The 20,545-nt window shown below is 40.0% G+C and overlaps 1 protein-coding gene across 1 annotated transcript; it reads right to left on the bottom strand.

The window, feature by feature from the left end:
• Positions 1-1,296: 1,296 nt before the first annotated feature.
• LOC103361486 (keratin, type I cytoskeletal 13-like) lies at positions 1,297-6,777 on the bottom strand. The gene is made up of 8 exons (XM_008287571.1): positions 6,244-6,777; positions 5,381-5,463; positions 4,426-4,582; positions 3,193-3,354; positions 2,991-3,116; positions 2,773-2,847; positions 2,553-2,698; positions 1,297-1,608 (listed from the first exon to the last, which is right to left on the bottom strand). The coding sequence occupies exons 1-8, from the start codon at positions 6,724-6,726 to the stop codon at positions 1,512-1,514; spliced, it is 1,329 nt and encodes a 442-aa protein (XP_008285793.1). The 5' UTR covers positions 6,727-6,777; the 3' UTR covers positions 1,297-1,511.
• Positions 6,778-20,545: the final 13,768 nt, after the last annotated feature.

Below are 20,545 nucleotides of genomic sequence, written 5' to 3'. Positions count from 1 at the left end.
CTTCTTAATTTTGGGGGGGATATTAAGATGTTAGTTTAATAATAGCTAATTAAACATAATAGTATTTAATATTAATAGTGATATAGGTGTTAATTTATACACGTACATATATATGTGTAATATATATATACACACACATGTTTTTGTGATGTTTTATTAACATATTTGAGTTTGTTAATTTTTTGGTAGAATTTATTTAGATGTTTTCTGACTAGTTTTGTCAACATGTGCGATAGTTCTTTCATATTTAACTAATTAATATTTATTGTTAATAAGATTTACATTATAAAATTACAAATCAGCTGTTTACTCATAATTGAGGTATTTGAGTGTTTTTGGGGGGATTTTTAGAAACAGTTGACTGATAGTTTCAAGCAAAACATTTTTAGTATTAACAATTTTTTAAAAGCTTTTTGTGATATTTTGTTTAATAAATCTTATTATTACTGTTTCATAAACATAATTTAATAAGATATTTTTGTATTTAAATGATTTTTTTTATAGTAACACTTTATTGTCTTTCTCCAGTTCATCGATACATTTTCTGTTCATATTTTCCAACAACTTTTTTTTGTTGATACTTTATTTAAATTTTTGTGACAACAAAACATTTAGTGTTTTTTGATTTTTTTTTTAAACACTTGTGGTTTTTTCATTAATGCATCAGACATCTTATTAATCATCTGGTCCAGTCATCTATTTTTTTAAATGAAAAATCTCATTTATATTTTACTGTTTTTGTAATTTGTGTGTTTGGTAAATATGTTTTCTTATTTACATCTCTGTGTTGGTTTTTTTTTCAGGCTTTTTTAGAGGAATTTTTATCAATATTTTTGGGGTCTATTGAAATGTTGTGTACAGTATCTTATTATTTTTATTTTTTATGTCAGACATTTTTGGAGACATTTTATTATTTTTGGTACAGTTTTGTAGCAGTTTGTTGATATTTATCAGATTTTTAGGTTTGGGGGCATTTTAAATAACTTTTGGAGGATTTTTTGATACAGATTCTTATATTCTATTTGTATTATTTTGGAGGATGCTTTGACAAGTAAGTTTTATTTATTTTTGTTTTATAATTCTGTGATTTACTTTGTGTGCTTTTATCTGCTGCTGTTTGGCTCATGTTCAGGTCACATGTGCACCATAGCTCCTCTTTAATTGTACTGATTTATGTCTTTTCTGCCTGAATCTGCATGAAGAAGATGAAAACAGCTAAACTCTAAAAATAAGGAGGAAATCTTTCGGTTGCGTCACATTTGGCCGATAAATAGAAGAACCAGCGCAGACGGGGAATTCGTGGACTTTAGTTGAGTTTTATTTGTTGAAGAACCAAACAGGACAACGCTGAAGCTTTCCCAACAAAAAAAACAGAAAATGTGGAATTTTCTCCTCAAAGACGAAGTGATGAAGACAAGAGAGTTTCATGGTCAGGTGTTGCTTGACGCTGAGAAGGAAGGTGAGAGGTTAAGATGTGGCTCCGCCCCCGGTCAGACAGCCGTGTGATTGGCTCAGATGGTTTCCTCGACGACCTTTGTGACGACGGTCGTGGTGACTGTTGAGGTCGTGGAGGACGAAGAGGACAAACCGGAGGAAATGGCGACGGATCTGCAGAGAGAGCACAAAAAAATGTGTTTTAACATTTAATAATATACATTTTTTTAAATTCAAGCTGAATTTCAGTAAAAACAGAAACAGTCGGTGAAACTTCCAGTAAGTTTTATGGCTCAGAGTCACATCTACAGCAGCTTTTTAAAAATGTTATTAATATTTTCTGACCTTTTTTTGGTCACATTTTATTATTCACATTTTTTTTTAAGATCAATATTTTGGTACATCTGAATATTTTGGTAAATATTTTATAGTATATTTTATGAATGTTTTAATTACATTAACATAAAAAATCAGTAACATTTTTGTATTTTTTATTAATATTTTTTAATAACATTTTATTAATCTTTTTAAAACATATTTTAATCCAATCTTGACTATTGGGGAGGATATGTTATTAGGCTTATTTATATTTTTAATCAATATTTTTTGGTATGATTGCTCAATATTTCTGTTCATATCTTAACATTTAAAATGTTTGGGATCGTTTATGTTTGGACTTTTGGGGACACGTCATTATTACTTTTGGGACAGAAATGTTTTTGTTCCTATTTTATTAATACTTGTAGACGTCTTTGGGATACATTATTTTGACATTCTTCATATTTTGCTATAGTTTAATATTTTACCCGTACTGACGTTTTCTGACAGTTTGGGGACGTGTCATCTGATTTTCATTCATCTTTTGATGAACTTTATTCATATTTTTTAAACTTCTCAGACTTTTTTTTGAGACATTTTATTAACATATTTCCTGTGAAGACTTAAAACGGTTTTTTGCTGTATTTTCCATTTTACTGTAATTTAATCATACAGAACAAAATGAACAAACTACAGAGCTGTGAAATAGTTCCACAAAAAGGTTTTGACTCCAAGTTTACTGTCATAGAAAAGCAGCTGATCTGGACCCACGTTGTTCTTCGGTTTGGTCTGAATCTTACCCGCTGCCCTCTCCGTCCAGCAGCCTCCTGTACTCGGCGATCTCCATCTCCAGCCTGGTCTTGATGTCCAGCAGCATGTTGTACTCCTGCGACTGTCTCTCCAGGTCGGCCTTCAGCTGCACCAGCTGCTCCTCCAGCATGGACACCTGCACAGGTGAACTCAGGTGAGCAGCTGCAGTCCAGAGCACAAACACACTTGAACCTGTGGAGGGAAACTCACCTGCATCTGGAAGCTGCTCATCTGACTGGCGTAGCCAGACTGGATCTCAGCCAGCTGGGCTTCGAGCGATGCTTTCTGTGAGGACACGAGCTGGTTAGAGGACGGAAACACAGCAAGGACGGACACTAGTCCACAAACTGGACACCTGTCGTGCAGGTGTGTTGGCCGTTGTGGAACAACTGTGATAATAAACGGGTCACCTGTTGTCGGGGACTCACCATGCTGAGCTGAGACTGCAGCTCGATCTCCAGAGCCTGAAGCTGGCTCTTCACCTCCTTCACCTCCGTGGTCGTAGTCTTCAGCGTCATCTCTGTGGTGGCCACCTCCTTGCTGAGGCCCTCCGACTGCGAGGAGGAGAAGACGTCAGTGGAAATACAACCCTGCAGGTGTTTGTCTACCTGTGTGAGGCTGGTGTCCCACCTTTCCCTGGAACCAGGCCTCCAGCTCTTTGTTGTTCTTGGCGGCAACGGTCTCGTAGTACTCTCTCATCTCCTCCATGACCCTGGTGAGGTCCTCCTGAGGGGCAGCGTCCACCTCCACGTTTACCTGGCCGCTCATCTGAGTGCGCATGGACATCAGGTCCTGCAGGAGACAGCAGCACAGACTTAGCATGCTAAGATGCTACAGTTAGCCTCATGTATATGCTAAAGCACAAAGGTGATTTGCTAATAATGCTAACTAAACAGAACTTCACAGTCGGCTGCCTTACAGATGTATTGTTTTTAGTCTGTTTGTTAGCATGCTTAGTTACCGTTAGTCCACATTTGAGCCATCAGTGAAGTGCACTACTGTATTTAGAGAATAAGTCTAATTTAGCACGACTAAACAATTTAATTAGCATAATAGCATATTATAGCGTAATAATATTGACTGATATGACAAGTGTGACATGCTAACAGGGCCAAGCAACACATTTCTTCTGTGTTTTTTATATGTCAGCACATTTAGTGAGTAATACTTTATGTATGTTATGTTCAGCATGTTAAAAGAGCGTTAGCCCACTGTCAAAGTACGTAAGGTTGTGTCTACCCAGTGCATCATGAGGTTTCGTTAGCGTAGCGTGTCAAACTGGTACTGCTAGTGTCACATGTGACTTGCTAACGATACAAACTAAAGCATGTAACATTGTCAGCTTTTCAGACTTAAGACGTTTAGAATCTATTGTCTCGTACATTAGCATGTAATGTTAGCATTAACCAAAAAGTTAGCCTGAGGTCCTTTGACAAGTGCAGTGCAGTTAATGGAAATAAACTGTTACAAAGTGTTGAGCCAGTGTACTGTAGCATAGCATGGTTTTGGTAGCATAGCATGCTAAAATGCTACTGTTAGTTTGGTGTTTTTTTTTTTTTTTAAAGTTCGCTAACAATGCTAACTAAAGCGCGTAACATGGTCAGCTTTAGTGTTAAGTGTTTAGTTTGATAGCATGTTCTGTTAGCATTAATCTCAAAGTACAGTGTGCTTTAATGCTGAAACATTTGCTGGAATGCCAAACGTTACACGCTAACGATGCTAAGTAACGTGAGCGTATTAACAGATTTTGTGTTTTATATCGATAATGTTGGGCTTGTAGTGATTGTAATACAGTCACTGATTGTAGTTTTAAAATGTCCGTCTGTAGCGAGGTTCCCGCTAACAGAGCAGCAAACTGGTCACCTCCTCGTGGTTCTTCTTCATGGACACCAGCTCCTCCTGCAGGGCCTCGATCTGCATGGTCAGGTCGGTCTTGGCAACGCCCAGCTCGCCCAGCAGCATCTTCAGCCCGGCGATGTCGGCCTCCACCGACTGACGCATGTTCAGCTCATTCTCGTACCTGCGGTTTGTTCACATCGAGTTGGTGAAAGGGAACGCGATGACGAGGAAGTTACAAGTGAAATGAAGTGTAATCCAGAAAAAAGCAGTGAAAAAAAAAGCAGAAAGAAAGAAAAAGGTAAAAAGAAAAAATAGTTGAAGAATTTTTTTTCTACCTGTGTCGGACACCTTCATGCAGATAAGAACAGTTAAAATAAATTACAGGACGACTATAGAAACTAATGCAGCAAACACAATGAGGAGTGTTAAAAAAAAAAACAAAAAAAAACTGAAACAATAAAAACAGTGAAAATGCTTTTGATTAAATAGAATTTTTAAGAATTGATTTAAAGCATTTGTACTTTACTGTCAAGATGTCATTTTTTTTCTTTTACTCCTGTTTCTTTATGTTTGGCACAAACTCAACAACAGTTTATGAAGGCTGAGGAAAAGATCTATACACCTAATATGTATGTATACAATTTAAATTAAATGTTGAGCCTAAATTTTATTTTACAGCCTGTCTGTTTGGTGTTTTCAGCTTAATTCCGTGTTTTCCTGAACTGGAGAAAGTCAGACTGAAGTGTAAAATAACTGCAGCCAGCAGGGGGCGCTGAGGTTGCATTTCTTCAATTTATGAGCCGATTCTTCAACTGAACTTAAGTTTTGTTTGTTTGTTTGTACAATAATTTACATTTAAGAAAGAAAGAAAAATGAAAACAATAAGAAAGAAAAAGCTGAAAAATAACATCCAAGAGATGAAAACAAAGTAAAGCAACAGAGCAAAGAACGAAGGGCAGGAAAAAATAAAGGCACTAACTTCATCCTGAAGTCGTCCTGAGCCAGTCCGGCGTTATCGATGCTCAGCATGACGGTTCCTTTGACCATGATGGCATCCAGGATCTGGAAACACATTTGAAACGAATAAGTCCTGCTGCTGAAAGAGTCACACGCAGGTGGACGAACAAACACTGATGAATAAATTCTGCTATTTCAGACTCATATTGAGCAAAACACAGATGAGGACCTAAAGGAAATGATTAATAAAAACATCAGAATAACTGTTGACCTTTTTACACATGTTTTGATTTTTTTTTAAAGTAAAGAAAGATAACAAAATAACTGAAAGGTAATAAAAGAAAGAGAAGGAACCAGGAAACAAAAACAAGAACTATTTTTTTGTTTTTTGTTCTGTTTGTAGATACATGAGCAAATATTTCAGTCAAACAATGTTTTGAGGCAGCTTCACGCTGACGCCTCCATCCAATCAGAGCGCTGATGTGAACTCTCTTATTCATTATCAGATGTATGGAAGACCAGAGGTGCCCCATTTGCACAGATTTTGCTATTTCCATACATTTGTGCCATTATTACAAAGAAAATTTCTTATTGCAACTATTGCACATTTTATCTTCTGCACTTAATTTTCCTTTGGATTATCGTCACTTTCATGGTTTAGACTTAGTTTCTTATTGTTTATGTGGTAATGACACGTAAATATAAAATTTAAAAAACTGCATTTCTACATTGCAATCAGACACATTACTTTTATTTAACTACTTTTTTTCTCTTTCATGTATTTGTTGTCATTATTTACAAAGGCTAAGAGTTTTAATTTTAAAAATGAATTATTGACAGCCTGTGATTTGTGACCCTTTGGAACCACATCCCATGATGCCTCACCTTGACCTGCAGCTCTTTGATGGTCACGAAGAAGGCGCTGTAGTCTCTGGTGGAAGGACCCGCTTTGGACTCGACGAACTGACGGATCTTCAGCTCCAGCTCGGCGTTGGCAGACTCCAGTGCTGACACCCTGGACAGGTAGGTGGCCAGGCGGTCGTTCAGGTTCTGCATGGTGAACTTCTCGTTGCCAATCACGCTGTCGTCCCCAGCTCCTCCGCCGAAGCCGCCTCCGGAACCGCCACCAAAGCTAAAGCCGGCACCGGCACCGGCACTACCACCGAAGCCAAAGCCGGTTCCAAAGCCGGCACCGGCACCAGCACCAGCACCGCTAGCACTGAAGGACCTGCTGGCCTGGGAGACCCTGAGGCTGCCAGTTCCCCCAGCCATGCTGAACGCCCTGCGGCCCATGGCAGCGCCGGCACCAAAGCCACCGGCCATGCTGCCGCCTGTGCTCATCCGAGATTGGCTGTAAACCATTGTCATGGTGATGGAGGAGGTCGGTCTGTCTTCTCCGGTGGAGGGAGCAGAGAGGAGAGAAGTGAGGAGAGCAGAGCATCCGCTGCTTTTAAAGGCGCGCAGCTGGGCGCAGCCGCAGGTGAGGGGGCGTGGCCTAGACACACCTGCCAACAGGAATGTAACTGAGTAGATTTACTCCAGTACTGCTGCAGGCGACTGTTCAGACATGTTACACTGCTTTTTATGACCATTTATGCAAAAATAAAAACTTTTTTATGCTATTTAAGGACATTTTGTTTTCAAAATGTTTGATTTTTGAAACATTTTATGCAATTCAAAACACAACGCTGCCTTTGTACCAGTTTAAAATACGTTTATTGTAAAAACATTTCGTAATTATACAAACCTTTTGTCATTTATTTAGACATTTTATGCAAATTTTAAAATCCTGTCATGCTGCTTTAAGAGCGTTCATGTTCGTTTAAAAACCTTAATAATACATTTATTTTGTGCAGCGCTTTTCAAGATACTCAAAGTCGCTTAACAGGGTATAAGATAAAAACAGGAACAAAACAAGTTGAATTAAAAACAAAGTGTAATAGAACATTTTATGCTATTTATACTATTAAAAAAGAACATGTTACACTATTTGAGTATTTTGTGCTGAATTGAAAACATTTTCTACGACTTTAAAATCTTGTTATGTTGTTTTCAGAACATTCATGTTAATTCAAACCTTTCTGTGCTACTTCATAAACATTTTAAGGCCTATTTATGCCATAAAAATGTTTCAAAAATTGTTGATCATCTGGTGTCACTTCCACCAAAGTGACGTTTCATCTTTTAATTTGTCACATTCAATGAACTCTTTAATTCCCGCAGAGGCGAAACCCTCCAAAATACACCAGAAGATTTGTGTGTTAATGATGTGAGTCTGTGGAGAATCTGTACATGAGATCGGAGGAGGTTTGAAGGGTTTGCGTTCCTGAGCTCGTCTCCCCTCCGGCTCTGTGATATAATGCTGTTAGTTTGAAGGGCAGATCGTGTTCTTGCTGGCGCTGCACTTTCTCTCAGCACAAAGAGCTTCAGTGTGATGCTGGTGGCCTCTGGCACCAAGCGATCACTTGTCACCTGCCAGCGTCGACTTCAAGTGCTCTGTGTGGGAAAACGCCGCCAGCCGCCAGCAGGGCGTCCGTTTGTTGTTTGTCTTGACGACCTGCAGCTCGAGTGTGTCGCTTGTTGCATGAAGCGTGAGCTGTGATGCGAGTGTGTTTGCGTTGTTAATCCTCCACATGCTGCTCTCAGTCACCACACCTGAGCACGACAGCCTTTGGTAGGAACACCTGTGCAGAGCAATGCTGCCCAACTGCTCCGACAGTTAAACCCAGTGACAAGTTTCTGCTGTCAGAGATGTGAAACAATAGAGCTCCTGCAGAAAATCAACCGCAAACAGCACAGAGGAATTTTTATGTGTCTTTGTGGTCGATGTACATCATTCTGTGTGTATTTGTGGTTGTTCTTATTCATTTTGTGGTTGTTTGCGTCACTTTGAGTGTATTTGTCTTCATTTTGCAGCATTTTGTGGATCTTTGTGGTTGTTCTACATCGTTTTCTTTATTTTTGTCTTTGTGCTGCATCATTTGATGTGTTTTTTTTCTTTGCTTCGCATCATTTTGTGTGTCTGTGCTGTCGTTCTTCTTTATTTAGTGTGTCTTTATAATAGCTTTACATCATTTTGTGGGTCATTACAGACATTTTGCCTCATTCTGTGTGTCTTTGTCTTTGCTTTGCATCATTTTGTGCGTCTCTCTGGTCATTTTGTGTCATTGTGTGGATCAGAGATGTGAAACAATTGAGCTCCTGCAGAAAATCAACCGCAAACAGCACAGAGGAATTTTTATGTGTCTTTGTGGTCGATGTACATCATTCTGTGTGTATTTGTGGTCGTTCTTATTCATTTTGTGTGTATTTGTCCTCATTTTGCATCAGTTTGTGTATCTCTGTGGTGGTTCTAAGTCATTTTTTGTTGTTGATGTCTTTGTGCTGCATCATTCGATGTGTCTTTTGTCTTCGTTTTGCATCATTTTGTGTGTCTTCACTGTCATTTTGCATCATTTTATGGATCTTTGTGGTCATTTTGTATCATTGTATGTGTCTCTGGAGACGTTCTACATCATTTTGCGTTATTTTTTTAGTTGAATTTCATCTCTCTGGTCTTTTTGTGTGTCTTTGTGGTCGGTTTATTTACATTTTGTGTCTTATTGGGGTTGCTTTTTACCATTTGGTGTGCCTTTGCATTCATTTTGTTTCTTCGTAGTAGTTTTGTGTGTTTTCATACAGTAGTTTTGTGTCTCTCTGTGGTCATTTCCTTTCTCTTTTTAATGGTATTGTGTCTTTTTGTGGTCATTTTGTGTCTTTGCAGTAGTTTTGCGTCTATGTGTTGTCATTTTGTGTGTCTTTGTGGTGTTTTTTTCTGTCTCTTTGCAGCCATTTAGTGGCTCTTTGTGGTGGTTTTGTGTCTCTTTGCCGTCATTTTGTATCTCTTTATGGTGGTTTTGTGTGTCTTTGTGCTCATTGTGTGTCTACTTTATGTCTCTTACTGAGGCTGTTGTTGGTCAGTGTTCCCATTATTTTGTCCACCCCAGTAGCATGTGTGAAGGCTGCAAAATGTCCTTTTAGATCCAGTCAAACAGCAGAATCCAGATCCGACCTACCGACCTATCCTGAGGTACCCCACCAAAGGGATCAGTGAAGCTCGATCTAATCTGATCTATCTGGGGTCAAGTGGACTCAGGTACTTTCCATTCTGGTGATGTTTCTGCTTGGCTGCACCTCTAAAGAGAAACACTGTTTACTGCAGCCTTGAAAGCATCACTGTTGTTCTTAAATGGTTAGTTTAGCATTCAGGTGTGACTCTGTGCCTGAATGTGGCCTTTACAGTTAATCTGCTGATCTGAGAGCTGAAAGCTTTTAGTGACAGGCAGTGATGTGCTGTCACATGAAGCAGCCTGCAGCTTCTAATCGCTGAGCGCTGAACCAGCATGCAGCCTGCATATGTCTCTACATGCATGCAGGTATGTGGGTATTCATAGTTCATATATGAGCTCGTATGGCTGCAGGTCAGAGCTGCCTTTGCTCCTTTAATTTGGGATTAATTAAAAACTTCTTGTCACATCATTTTAGTTACACACCAACAGAAAAAAGAAATTCACGCTTTCAGTCTGAACACATTTTTATTCTGTTCCTATTTTAAGTTTGTCAGAACCAAAGATACGTCCTTCACGATTTGAAAGAAAGTGATCCAGAGCTGCAGCAGAGTTCAACAGGTTCTTCCTTTGGTCACTCTCCACGTTTTATGGCTTAAGCTTCGCCTGAGCTTTCAAAACAGATAGCCATCCTTGGGCCGTCCTCGTGGTTGACTCACACTTGCACAAAACACACATCCACGTCATTTCTGTGTTTTGCAACTTTTATTTTTGCATATTGTGCAGTTCAGTGTGTGGATTGAGTCAAAGAGCGCATCGTTGGCCCTCCACAGCCGCTGAGATTCCCACACCTGTCCCCAGTACTCATTTCTAAAGACCCGCCCCCCTTCTATGATAAATGAAACAAAAACATTGTTTATAATACACTAAACATTTTTTAGCAAAACAAAATAAAACCAATATGATAGATTTTGGCTCTTAACGCCACATCTCCACCAAGGTTCATTGAATTTGGCCTCATAGTTTTTCTGTAATCTTACAAACAACTCACATATTGGCGCAATAAAATCCCTTCAGGGCTCCACCAAACCAGATAAAGGCCTCGAGTGCATTTCTGCCAAACAACAAACAAGATGAGGTCACACAACAGTTTCAAAGCGACTCTTGCACATGTTCCAACATGCAAAAGTACGCAGATTGGTGAAGTTTTATTGCACCGAAATAGCTTCAAAACTTGTCCAACAAAAACAAGGCGTCACCAAAAACTGGAAGTGCATCTCTGTCGAACAAAAAAAACCAAAGAGTGTTTATTCAACACTTTCAGAAAGAATACTGCCCACTGTGTCACTTTGATAAACTAAAACTGTCCGATTTTTAAAATATGTTGGAACTTTTCAATGGCCTGAAACTGGCAAAAATAAACCTACCACGTGTCAGCGTGCCAAAAATATTTATTTGTGCCATTTTGGTACAATGACACCGTCAAACTTGCAAAACCTGCATCAGGAAGTTGAGGGGCGCAGACGCCGCATATCATCACACCATCTCCACAGTAAAACATGGTGGCGGCAGCATCATGATGTGGGGATGCTTCTCAGCAGCAGGCCCTGGAATGATGCTAAGGGTAAAGGGTGAAATTAATCACCACAAACAGACACAAAAGCATCATGAAAAGATACACAGTCACTGCAGAAAGATGCAAAAGTATCTAAAACTGATGCAAAACCACAATGAAAAGACAAAAAATCACAATGAAAAGAAGCAAATTCATCACAAACAGATGCAGAATCAGCAAGACACAGAATCACCAGAATCTAATCCTATGAATATATTGCAGCTGCCCTGCTCCCTGTTTGTTCTCATTATTTCAATATAAAACAACCGGGTTACACTGATTTAATGTGGAGCTGATACCAGCTGGTCGTGTAGGTTTATGATTCATTCAGGCTGATAATCTGCAGGTAGAGTCATTCAGAGCTCTGTGGGATATTCACGTCATCCACTGACAAACGGATGATTTTTATTGACTCAAAAGAAGCTATAATTTCAGTCCACCAACATTTTATGTGGTTGTCATCAGACAGAAGTTGTTATGGGTTGTTGAACAAGTTAAAATGGAGGTGTAACTCTCCTATGAATTTGTGAGAAGGATGGATCAGAGCTGTTGTGCACACGAGGGATAAATAAAGACGACTAGACAGCTTCAGCTCTGTGGGAGTCTGGCTGTCGACCTCCAGCGCGACCAGCAGAAACCAGGGGACCCTGAAACCTGCTCGGTTGGTGCAGGATCGGGGGTTTGCCTGCAGCAGTGTGCTGACCTCTCTGCAGATGTATTAGAAGCTGAACTTGACATTTACAGTTTGATTAATCTGCAGCCCCTCCCCCGCCTCAGGCCGGCTGTCAGCTCGCTGCCGTTATATAACCTCCTGTGATAAATCTGAAGAGCTTTATGATCTGACAGCCTGCCGGTGGCTAATTCTCATCTGAGGCTCATCATATAACTGGCAGAGTTCAGTTTTAGCTGCACAGCAGGAGAAACTCACCATTTGTCACAGCATAGTTTCACTGCTGTAAAATATAATGTGAACAGAAAGGCACACAGTTTTATGAGGTGTCATGTTGTCGTGTTTTCACTCAGCTGTTGACAGCTGATGATGTTTAATACTGGTTCTTATTTTATGCTCTCATGCATTGTTAGATTCTTCAGAGTTGGTACAGTGAACACAGCTTCATAAAAATCCTGCACACTTGGCCAAAACGTTCCTCTTTTTCTAAAATTAAATTAAAATTAAAGCAATGTGGGCTGCAAGGCGGTGCAGTTGGTTAGTACTGTTGCCTCGCAGCAAGAAGGTCATTGGTTCACTCTTTCTGCGTGGAGTTTGCATGTTCTCCCCGTGCAGTGTGGGTTCTCTCCGGGTTCTCCAGCTTCCTCCCACACAGTCCAAAAAACATGGAGGTTGATTGGTGATTCTAAATTGTCTGTAGGTGTGAATGTGAGTGTACTTGGTTGTCTGTCTCTAAGTGTAGCCCTGTGATAGACTGGTGACCTGTCCAGGTGTCCCCTGCCTTCACCCTAAGTCGGCTGGGATAGACTCCAGCCCCCCATGACCCTAATGAGGATTAAGCGGTGTATAGATAATGGATGGATTAAAGCAATGTCCCTACTTCCTAGAAATATCCCAAAAATGTCTTCACTCTGTAAATCTACTCTCAAACAAACAGAAGGCTAACAGCTATATTGGTATTGAAAAACACAATAATCACAATAAAGTCAGGTTGACCCAATCAAGTTCTTTCTTTTTGGGTTTTTTTTTGCCCCCAAAAATGAACAAACTACAGAGCTGTAGATTGGTCCCAACAAACAGGCAACTTACTGTCATGGAAAAAAGCTGATTCTAACATTTGAGTCATTAAAAATGCTTAGAAAATGAAAAAATTACTTAATTTAAGATCAACAGGTTCAGAGTTGTTGAGGATTCTTTCTTCTTCCTCAGTCAACTCAACGTTGCAACTCTAAATAAATGTTTGATGCGTTCTCACATTTCTTGCCTTTAAAACATGGACACAATTATGGAACTTTGTGATTTGTGCAGGTGAATTTAGGCAAACAGGTAAAATAATATAATGTATTTTTTGTCATGGGGAGTTACAGTAAATATTTATTTACACAATGATATGAGTGCAGGAGGGAATAATGCAAGTTATGGGAATACGAATAAACTAGGAGAGAACGCAGAAGGGGAAATGAGGAAGGTTAAATCAGAATCTGAATACTCCAGCCACTACCAGAAGAACACCAGGAGAAACATACAGAGGACTTACAAGAACAAGGAAGGCTACGGAAGTCTACGGAAGTCTAAGTGGGAGAATAAACATGGGTTGCTAAACTACGGTGGATAGTACAGACCTAATCTTACAAATTTATTGTTGCGGCATGCCCTCACCCTCCCTGCCAGAGACTTCAGCCAGGGCAGCAGCAAGAGTGCAGCAGGTTAGAGTGGGCCCCTCCTGCTGAACACAAAGACTTCCAGGACCAAATTAGAGGACTTGAGCCTGCTCTCCCCAAGTTGACCTCAAGAACAGCGTCCAAAAAAAGGCCAAAGAAGACACCAAAAGGGCAACCACACCTTTCATCTGCCAACACCAGTTATCAAACTGAAGTCAACGTCCCTACCTAAGTTCACTGGCAGTGGGCGTGACGTTTATTCCTGGAGAGGAGACTGGGAAGCTCTCCAGAGGCAAGGGGAACTAACCAGGCCCAAGAAGGTAAAAATGTTTCAACTGCTTGACAGCCTGGATAAGAAAGTGGTCGGAGATCTTCGTCTGACAAGCTACAGCAAAGCTGACGACATCTTCTCTGTCCTGGAGAATCGGTTTGGAAACCAAATAGCCATCGCCATGGAAGTGGTAGAGGACCTCCAGAGGTTTCCAGCTGTGGAAGGCCACCAGCCACAGAAGATTGTCAACCTGATCCATGCTGCTGAAAAACTCCTTACAACCTGACTGACCTTGGTGACACCTGTTTCATAAAGACTTCCCTGGTGACAAGGTCAATAGAAAGCAAGCTCCCTGACATGCTGATAAAAGAGTGACTCCTTCATGCAAGTGAGAAAGACAATTCTGCGGGACCAGAAAAGCATTTCGACACCCTCCAGGCATTCCTCACAAGTCAAGTCATTTACAAGCAGCTGGACCAACTGAGGGATGAAGACCCCACCAGGGGGGAAACCAGGTCTGAACCAAAGCAAGTCAGAACTTCAGCCTCAAACCAGTTAAGCAGCCGTCCTCCAAGATGTATTGTCTGTGGAGACAGCAAACACAAGGTAAAGGTATACTTCTGCAAGAAGTTCCACACACTTGCAGAAGAACAATGTGGTCAGACAACTGGGGGTCTGTAAGAGGTGCTTGGAGTTCCACAATGATGGTCACTGCAAAGCTTTGTTCCTGTCCAGAGTGCAAAGGCAAGCTACCTCCTGTGTCCTAGTGCTGAAGTGTCCAGAAGCAACGCAGCCCAGAGGAGCAGCAAAATGACAGTACAGTGGGAGGCGGCAAGCGTCACACAGAGGACCTGGAAGAATTCCTAAAGAAACTCTCACCTGAACTTGCCCAGCAGTGCAGAGATGCCTTCTGCAACACAGCATCCAGACCTGACCACAACTCAAGCCAAAATAGTTGTTTGGCAGAATATGGCTTAACTGAGTGGCTTGTCATCATGGTGCTTCTAGAAGTTACAGCCAGTGCTGGTCAGAAGATTGGTACTCTGATCAACGTTGCTTCAGACACTAATTACATCACATACGAAGCAGCTAATCAACTCAACCTCAGAAGTGAAGACATCACATTGGTGGTCCATGCCATTGGAGGTATGAAAGTCTCCATCAAAACAAAGCGCTACCTCCTGAAAATTCAGGTCCACACTCCAAGAGGCACTGTGAAGTCTCACCAGCTGATCGGTTATGGCCTAGACAGCATCACAGATTTCTTCAAGCATGTCACAGCCAAACTACTGCAGAAGTTCTTTCCTCATATCCCCCTCAGTAAGCTGGTGAGGCCAAAAGAGATCAATCTCTTGATCAGCCATAAAGAAGGTCAACTAGTTCCCCGTTGCAGGCACCCATTCTGAGTTGTTTGAAAAGGTCACCATACCTACACAGCCAGAATGCACCATGCACCATGAGGGCTGCTGCCATGAAATATGAAGACAAGGCAGAGTTTGCAGTCAAAAGAGTCAACATTAGCGACAAGATGGCCGGTTGTAGTGCTCAGCCTTCCATAAGAGCATTTAAAAACCTTCCTCAGTTCGACCACCTAACTAAAGAGAGATGAGTGTTACGAGAGAACAGCTATGTAGATGACATTTTGACCTCCCACAACAACTTGGACCAGCTCAAAGCCATTACTGCAAATGTGGCGCACATCCTTAAAGCAGGGGGTTCAACTTGAAGTCAGGGGTCTTCTCTGGCCAAAGTGGGGAAAGGAGTCCAGTGGGAAGCAGAAAGAGCACCTTGACATCTCAACCACAAAGACTGTCATCCTGCCAAATCAGCTCAAAGAGGAGGGCAACAAAGCTCTTGGCTTTGGCTTAATCTTGGAAGATGACAAACTACACGTCATGTTCAGGATAGACTTCCTCAAGAAGAGGAAAAAGATGGGAACTGGCCACGATCTTCCACTGGAGCAGGTGAAACTCCAAACCCCAGACCCACTGACAAGTCAAGATCTCCTAAGTCAAGTCTTGGGGCTGCACGACCCAACTGGCCTGTCAACACCTGCAAAGCAGCAAGGAGCCATCCTGGTCCAAAGAGCTTTCCAGGAGGTCAAATCCTGGGGCAGTGATTTTAAAGGTACCTGGGACCTCGCTCTGTCAGACCAGCTCAGAGAAGATGACACTGAACTGTTTGAAGAGTACGTCCAATTGGGAAAAGTCAGATTCATCAGAGCATTAACTCTGCCATATGCCTCTGCTTACCCTGATGCTATCACCTTCTCCGATGGAAGTGAACATGCTTATGATGCTGTCCTGTACCTCCAGTGGTCCTGCATTCAAGGTTCTACTGTAAGGTTAGTGGAGTCCAAAGCCAAACTCTAGACTACAGCAGAAAAACAGTTAGCTGTGTGGGGCTGTCTTCGCTGCCTGTCTGAAGAAGTACTTCGAGCAACACTGGAGACTCCAAGTGAAGCAGATTGAGCACATTGTCAACAGCCAAACAGTCCTTGGTGCAATCCAACGAGAGAGCTATGGCTTCCTAACGTTCTTTGCTAATTGGATTGGAGAGATCCAAAGCAGCACAATACAGGACTGGTGTTGAGTTCCTGAACAGTATAACATCACTGAAATCATCACTTAAGGGGCAGGCCTCAAAGATTTGGCAAAAGATTCAGTGGCAACAGGGTCCGAAGTTTCTGAGTGAACCAGTTGAAGAGACAGCTGTACAAGAAAGCATCAGCAAGGTGCAGAAAAAGTTCTTTGCCACTGCAACAACCAGAGTCCTTTGCCGCTGCAACAACCAGAGTCCTTTGTCACTGCAACAATAAGAGCCCAGATTAAGCAGCAAAGACCGTTAAGTCCAGGGTGAGGCCAGGCCCAAAGGTAGCCACAAAGACCACCCGCTGGTACAGCTATCTGAAGTCTGGTGGATAAGCACTGTTGCCTTACAGGTAAGATCCACAGTTCGCATCCCGGTTTGGACGCCTGGGATCTTTCTGTGTGGAGTTTGCATCTTCTCCTTGGGTTCTCTCTGGGTTCTCCGGCTTCCTCTCACATTCCAAAAGCACACTGAGGTTAAATTGGTGATTCTAAATGGTTCGTAGGTGTGAATGTGAGTATGCTTAGTTGTCTGTCTCTAAGTGTAGCCCTGTGATAGACTGGCGACCTGTCCAGGGTGTCCCCTGCCTTTCAAGATATTTTATTGTCATTATACACACGTGTGCAACAAAATTAAGGTGCACAGTCAGAACTCGTAAAAAGGAGTGCTGAGCCGCTCTACGTACGTGCGCCACCTTCACCCTAAGTCAGCTGGGATGGACTCCAGTCCCCCACGACTCTAGTGAGGATTAAACGGTGTATAGATAATGGATGGATGGAATTTCAGCTTCACACATTTTACTGTTCATACCTTCCTTACAGTTTATTTTCAAATGTTGGCTCTTAACTTGTTTGTAATAAAAGAGGAGAATTTAGCAAACATTCAAAACCGGTTTTCACTCAGGTTTAAGGAGCAAGTTCAAACATTTACCGAAAATAAAACGTATTCAAAGAGGAGCCGATGTTCTGGCGCTGAGGTTTGATATGAATCACTGGATTAGTTTTATTGGAACGGAGCTCCAAGCCAGAAAATGCTCCACTAATGGTTTTCACATCAACGCAGTGAGAATCATCAGATGTTGGGAGACAAAGTGAAGATCTGCTTTACTCTGCATTGACATTTTTATACAAACATTAAAACAAGAATGGTTCTGAAATTAGTTTTTTTTTAGAAAGTAGGGACATTTAATAAAGTGAGGACGTCTTTGTTTAGTGACGACATTTTTAGAAAGTAAAGACATTTTGTTAAGTAGGGACTATTTTTGACAAGGGGAAGCCTTGTTTTAAAAATCGAAATTGAGAACAGTCGTGGCAAATTGAGAATTTCTTTAAAGTGAGGACATTCATGAGCAAAATCAGGACTTGTTCAAAAGTGGGGACCTTTTTAGTAAAGTGAGAACGTTTTTGCAAAATGAGGACAATGTTAAAAAGTGACATTTTTTAGCAAGAAATATTTTTTTAAATCAAGGACATTTTTTTGGAAAATGACCACATTTTCGTGAAGTAAAGACACTTTTTGTCAAGGCATTTTTTTATTTTTATTTTTTACATAAGGACATTTTCTGTAAAAAAAGAACATTTATCAACGTGAGGACAATTTGGTGAAACTATGACCTTTCCGTAAATTGAAGACATTTCTGTAAAATGAGGACATTTTTGCAAAATTACGGCAATGCTTAAAAATTTTGCAATTCTTTTAGAAAGTAAAGAATTTTTGATATGAATTAAGCTTTTTTTTTTTTTTCAAAATTAGGACATTTTAAAAAAGTGAGGATGCTTTTGTAAATACAGACATATAATAATAAGCTATGGACACTTCACCTGCAGTCGACTGTAAAAATGTCAGAAGTTGCAAATCCAGCAGTAGAACGCTGCTTAAACATGAATGTGTGGTTAATTATAATCTGATAATATCACATCCCTTTGTCTGCAGGGAGTTCTTTTATTTAAGACTTTAATGATACTTTATGCCTGCACTGGAGAACTCTGACAGTGTGACTTTAGTACTTTTTCTTCAGTGAAGAATGTGATTATTTTGCTTACGGCTGAAGCACCAACAGCCTGCTTCAGTAATAACATGAATTATTTGTATTGAGAGCGATGGATCCACTGCAGGCTTGGGCATGAAGAGCCAACAGGCATCTTTCAGAAGCTTCACAGCTTCATCCTTCATCATGGAGAGAATACTGGTTTTCAGCGTCTTTGGGACGGGCGGCTGTGGCTCAGGTGGTAGAGCAGGTTGTCCTCCAATCCCGATCTCCGATCCCCCGCCCCTCCACAGTCGAAGTGTCTTTGGGCAAGACACTGATCCCGACGTTGCTCCCAATGGCAGGCAGCACCTTGCATGGCAGCTCTGTCGCCATTAGTGTATGAATGTGTGTGAATGGTGAATGAGAAACACTTTGGATAAACGCGCTCTATAAGTGCCATTTACCGTTTACTCTGTGGAGATTTGCTGTTTTTTTTATTCTAAAAATGTTCTGGGAAAGTTCTACCAAACTCTACTAATGTTTTCAGTGGGAAGCTGTCATTTAGTTGTAAAACATTAGGTGATAACGTTGTTAGATGGTTCTGCCCAAATGTTAAGGGAAAAAAGACATTTTTAGAATGTGAGGACATTTTTAAACACTGAAGACATTTCATATATTGAACGTTTTATTAATTTAAAAACAAGTAAATAAATAACGAGGAACGCTGTGGACCATTTTGAGAACGTCACATAATGTGTTATCTCAACAGCACCCAACCTCCCGAAAACATCCTCAGAACATTGGTGCAATCACTTGAATCAGTTTGAATTTAAATCACAGGTCTTGAAATTGTGCAGTTTAACTTGTGTAATTGCTTTGAAAAAAGAATTTTGAAACATTAAAATTTGAATTTAAATCACAGAACAGAAGCAGTTGCAATGAAAAGTCATATTTGAATCATATGTTTTAAACATATTCCTTCACTTGAATAATTCCAACATATTATTATTATTATTTGCATCATTTGTATCTAAAGTTGAGTTGCTGAACTTGAATAATTGGCATGAGAAAATGACTAGAATCACTTACATTTGAATTTGAATTGGTAAGATTAAATAATTGCAATAAAACACTTTATCTGAATAATTTATGCCTGAATTGCTGAAATGAAAGAATGAAAATTATCACAATGAAAATGTGAGTTTGAATCATTTGTATTTAAATCTGAATCGCTAAACTTGAATAGTTTGTTAAAAATTGAATTTAAATCACATAAATTGAAATGAATTTATTAGACAGAAATTGAATTCAGTTGTCCTGAAGTTGTTTTCGATCCTCTTTGGAAATCCAACTTTCTGCCAACTTTCATTTTCATATGTAGTTTTGAATTCTGTGCTTGCGAAGGCTTCATGTCTCCGTCTGCAGGTCAGACTGTGATGTTTTACTGCCACCACATGGAAGATAAAGAGCAGTACTCCAGTAGGAACACAACACGTTGTTAGTGTTTACCATTGATTGAAAGAAAAAGTCTGTATATTAAGGAATAAATATTACAACAGTTGTAACTATTATTTTAGAGATTTAAAAAAAAAATGTTTTATTACATTACAGACTAAAAAAGACACATTTACATGTTGACTGTAAAAAAAAACCCAAAACAAAATACAAATCAGAACTGCAAATAACAATTAAACTCTTGATTTGTATAAATAGTGATTTGTTCTTTGTCAGCATTTGACTGTAAAATGATGGTTTTACCGTATTAAAAAAAACAACAACATTATTTTACAGATATTTGCTATTATTTTCACATTTTAAAAAAGTTATTTGAATTATTATTATTTAATTATTATTTAAAAATAAATAAAAAGAAAAAAATTGGCACAAAAACATAGAAATGTAAGATCAGAATAATGAGCCAATGTTAATTTTTGCTCAGAAACCCATCAGCATTTTACAGAGAAAAAGGTTTTGTGTCTTTTTATACAGTGTATGAAAACTGCTGGTTTCAGCTACACACACACACACACACACACACACACACACACACACACACACACACAAAAACAAACAGCAATTCCAATGAAGTTGGGATGTTGTGTAAAACATAAATAAAAGCAGAATACAATGACTTGCAAACCTTTTCAACCTATATTCATTCGAATACACGACAAAAACAAGATGTTTAATGTTCAATCTGATAAACTTTATTGTTTGTAAATATTCAGTCATTTTGAATTTGATGCCTGCAACACACTCCACAAAAGCTGAGCATGTTCACCTCTGTGTTGCATCACCTTTCCTTTCAACAACACTCAGTAAGCGTTTGGGACCTGAGGACACTAACTGTTGAAGCTTTGTAGGTG

This window comes from Stegastes partitus, unplaced genomic scaffold, assembly GCF_000690725.1.
Source record: "Stegastes partitus isolate 25-593 unplaced genomic scaffold, Stegastes_partitus-1.0.2 Scaffold508, whole genome shotgun sequence".
NCBI classification, from domain to species: domain Eukaryota; kingdom Metazoa; phylum Chordata; class Actinopteri; family Pomacentridae; genus Stegastes; species Stegastes partitus.
The sequence above is the reverse complement of the archived record's forward strand: the minus strand, read 5'-3'. Positions and strand labels throughout refer to the sequence as shown.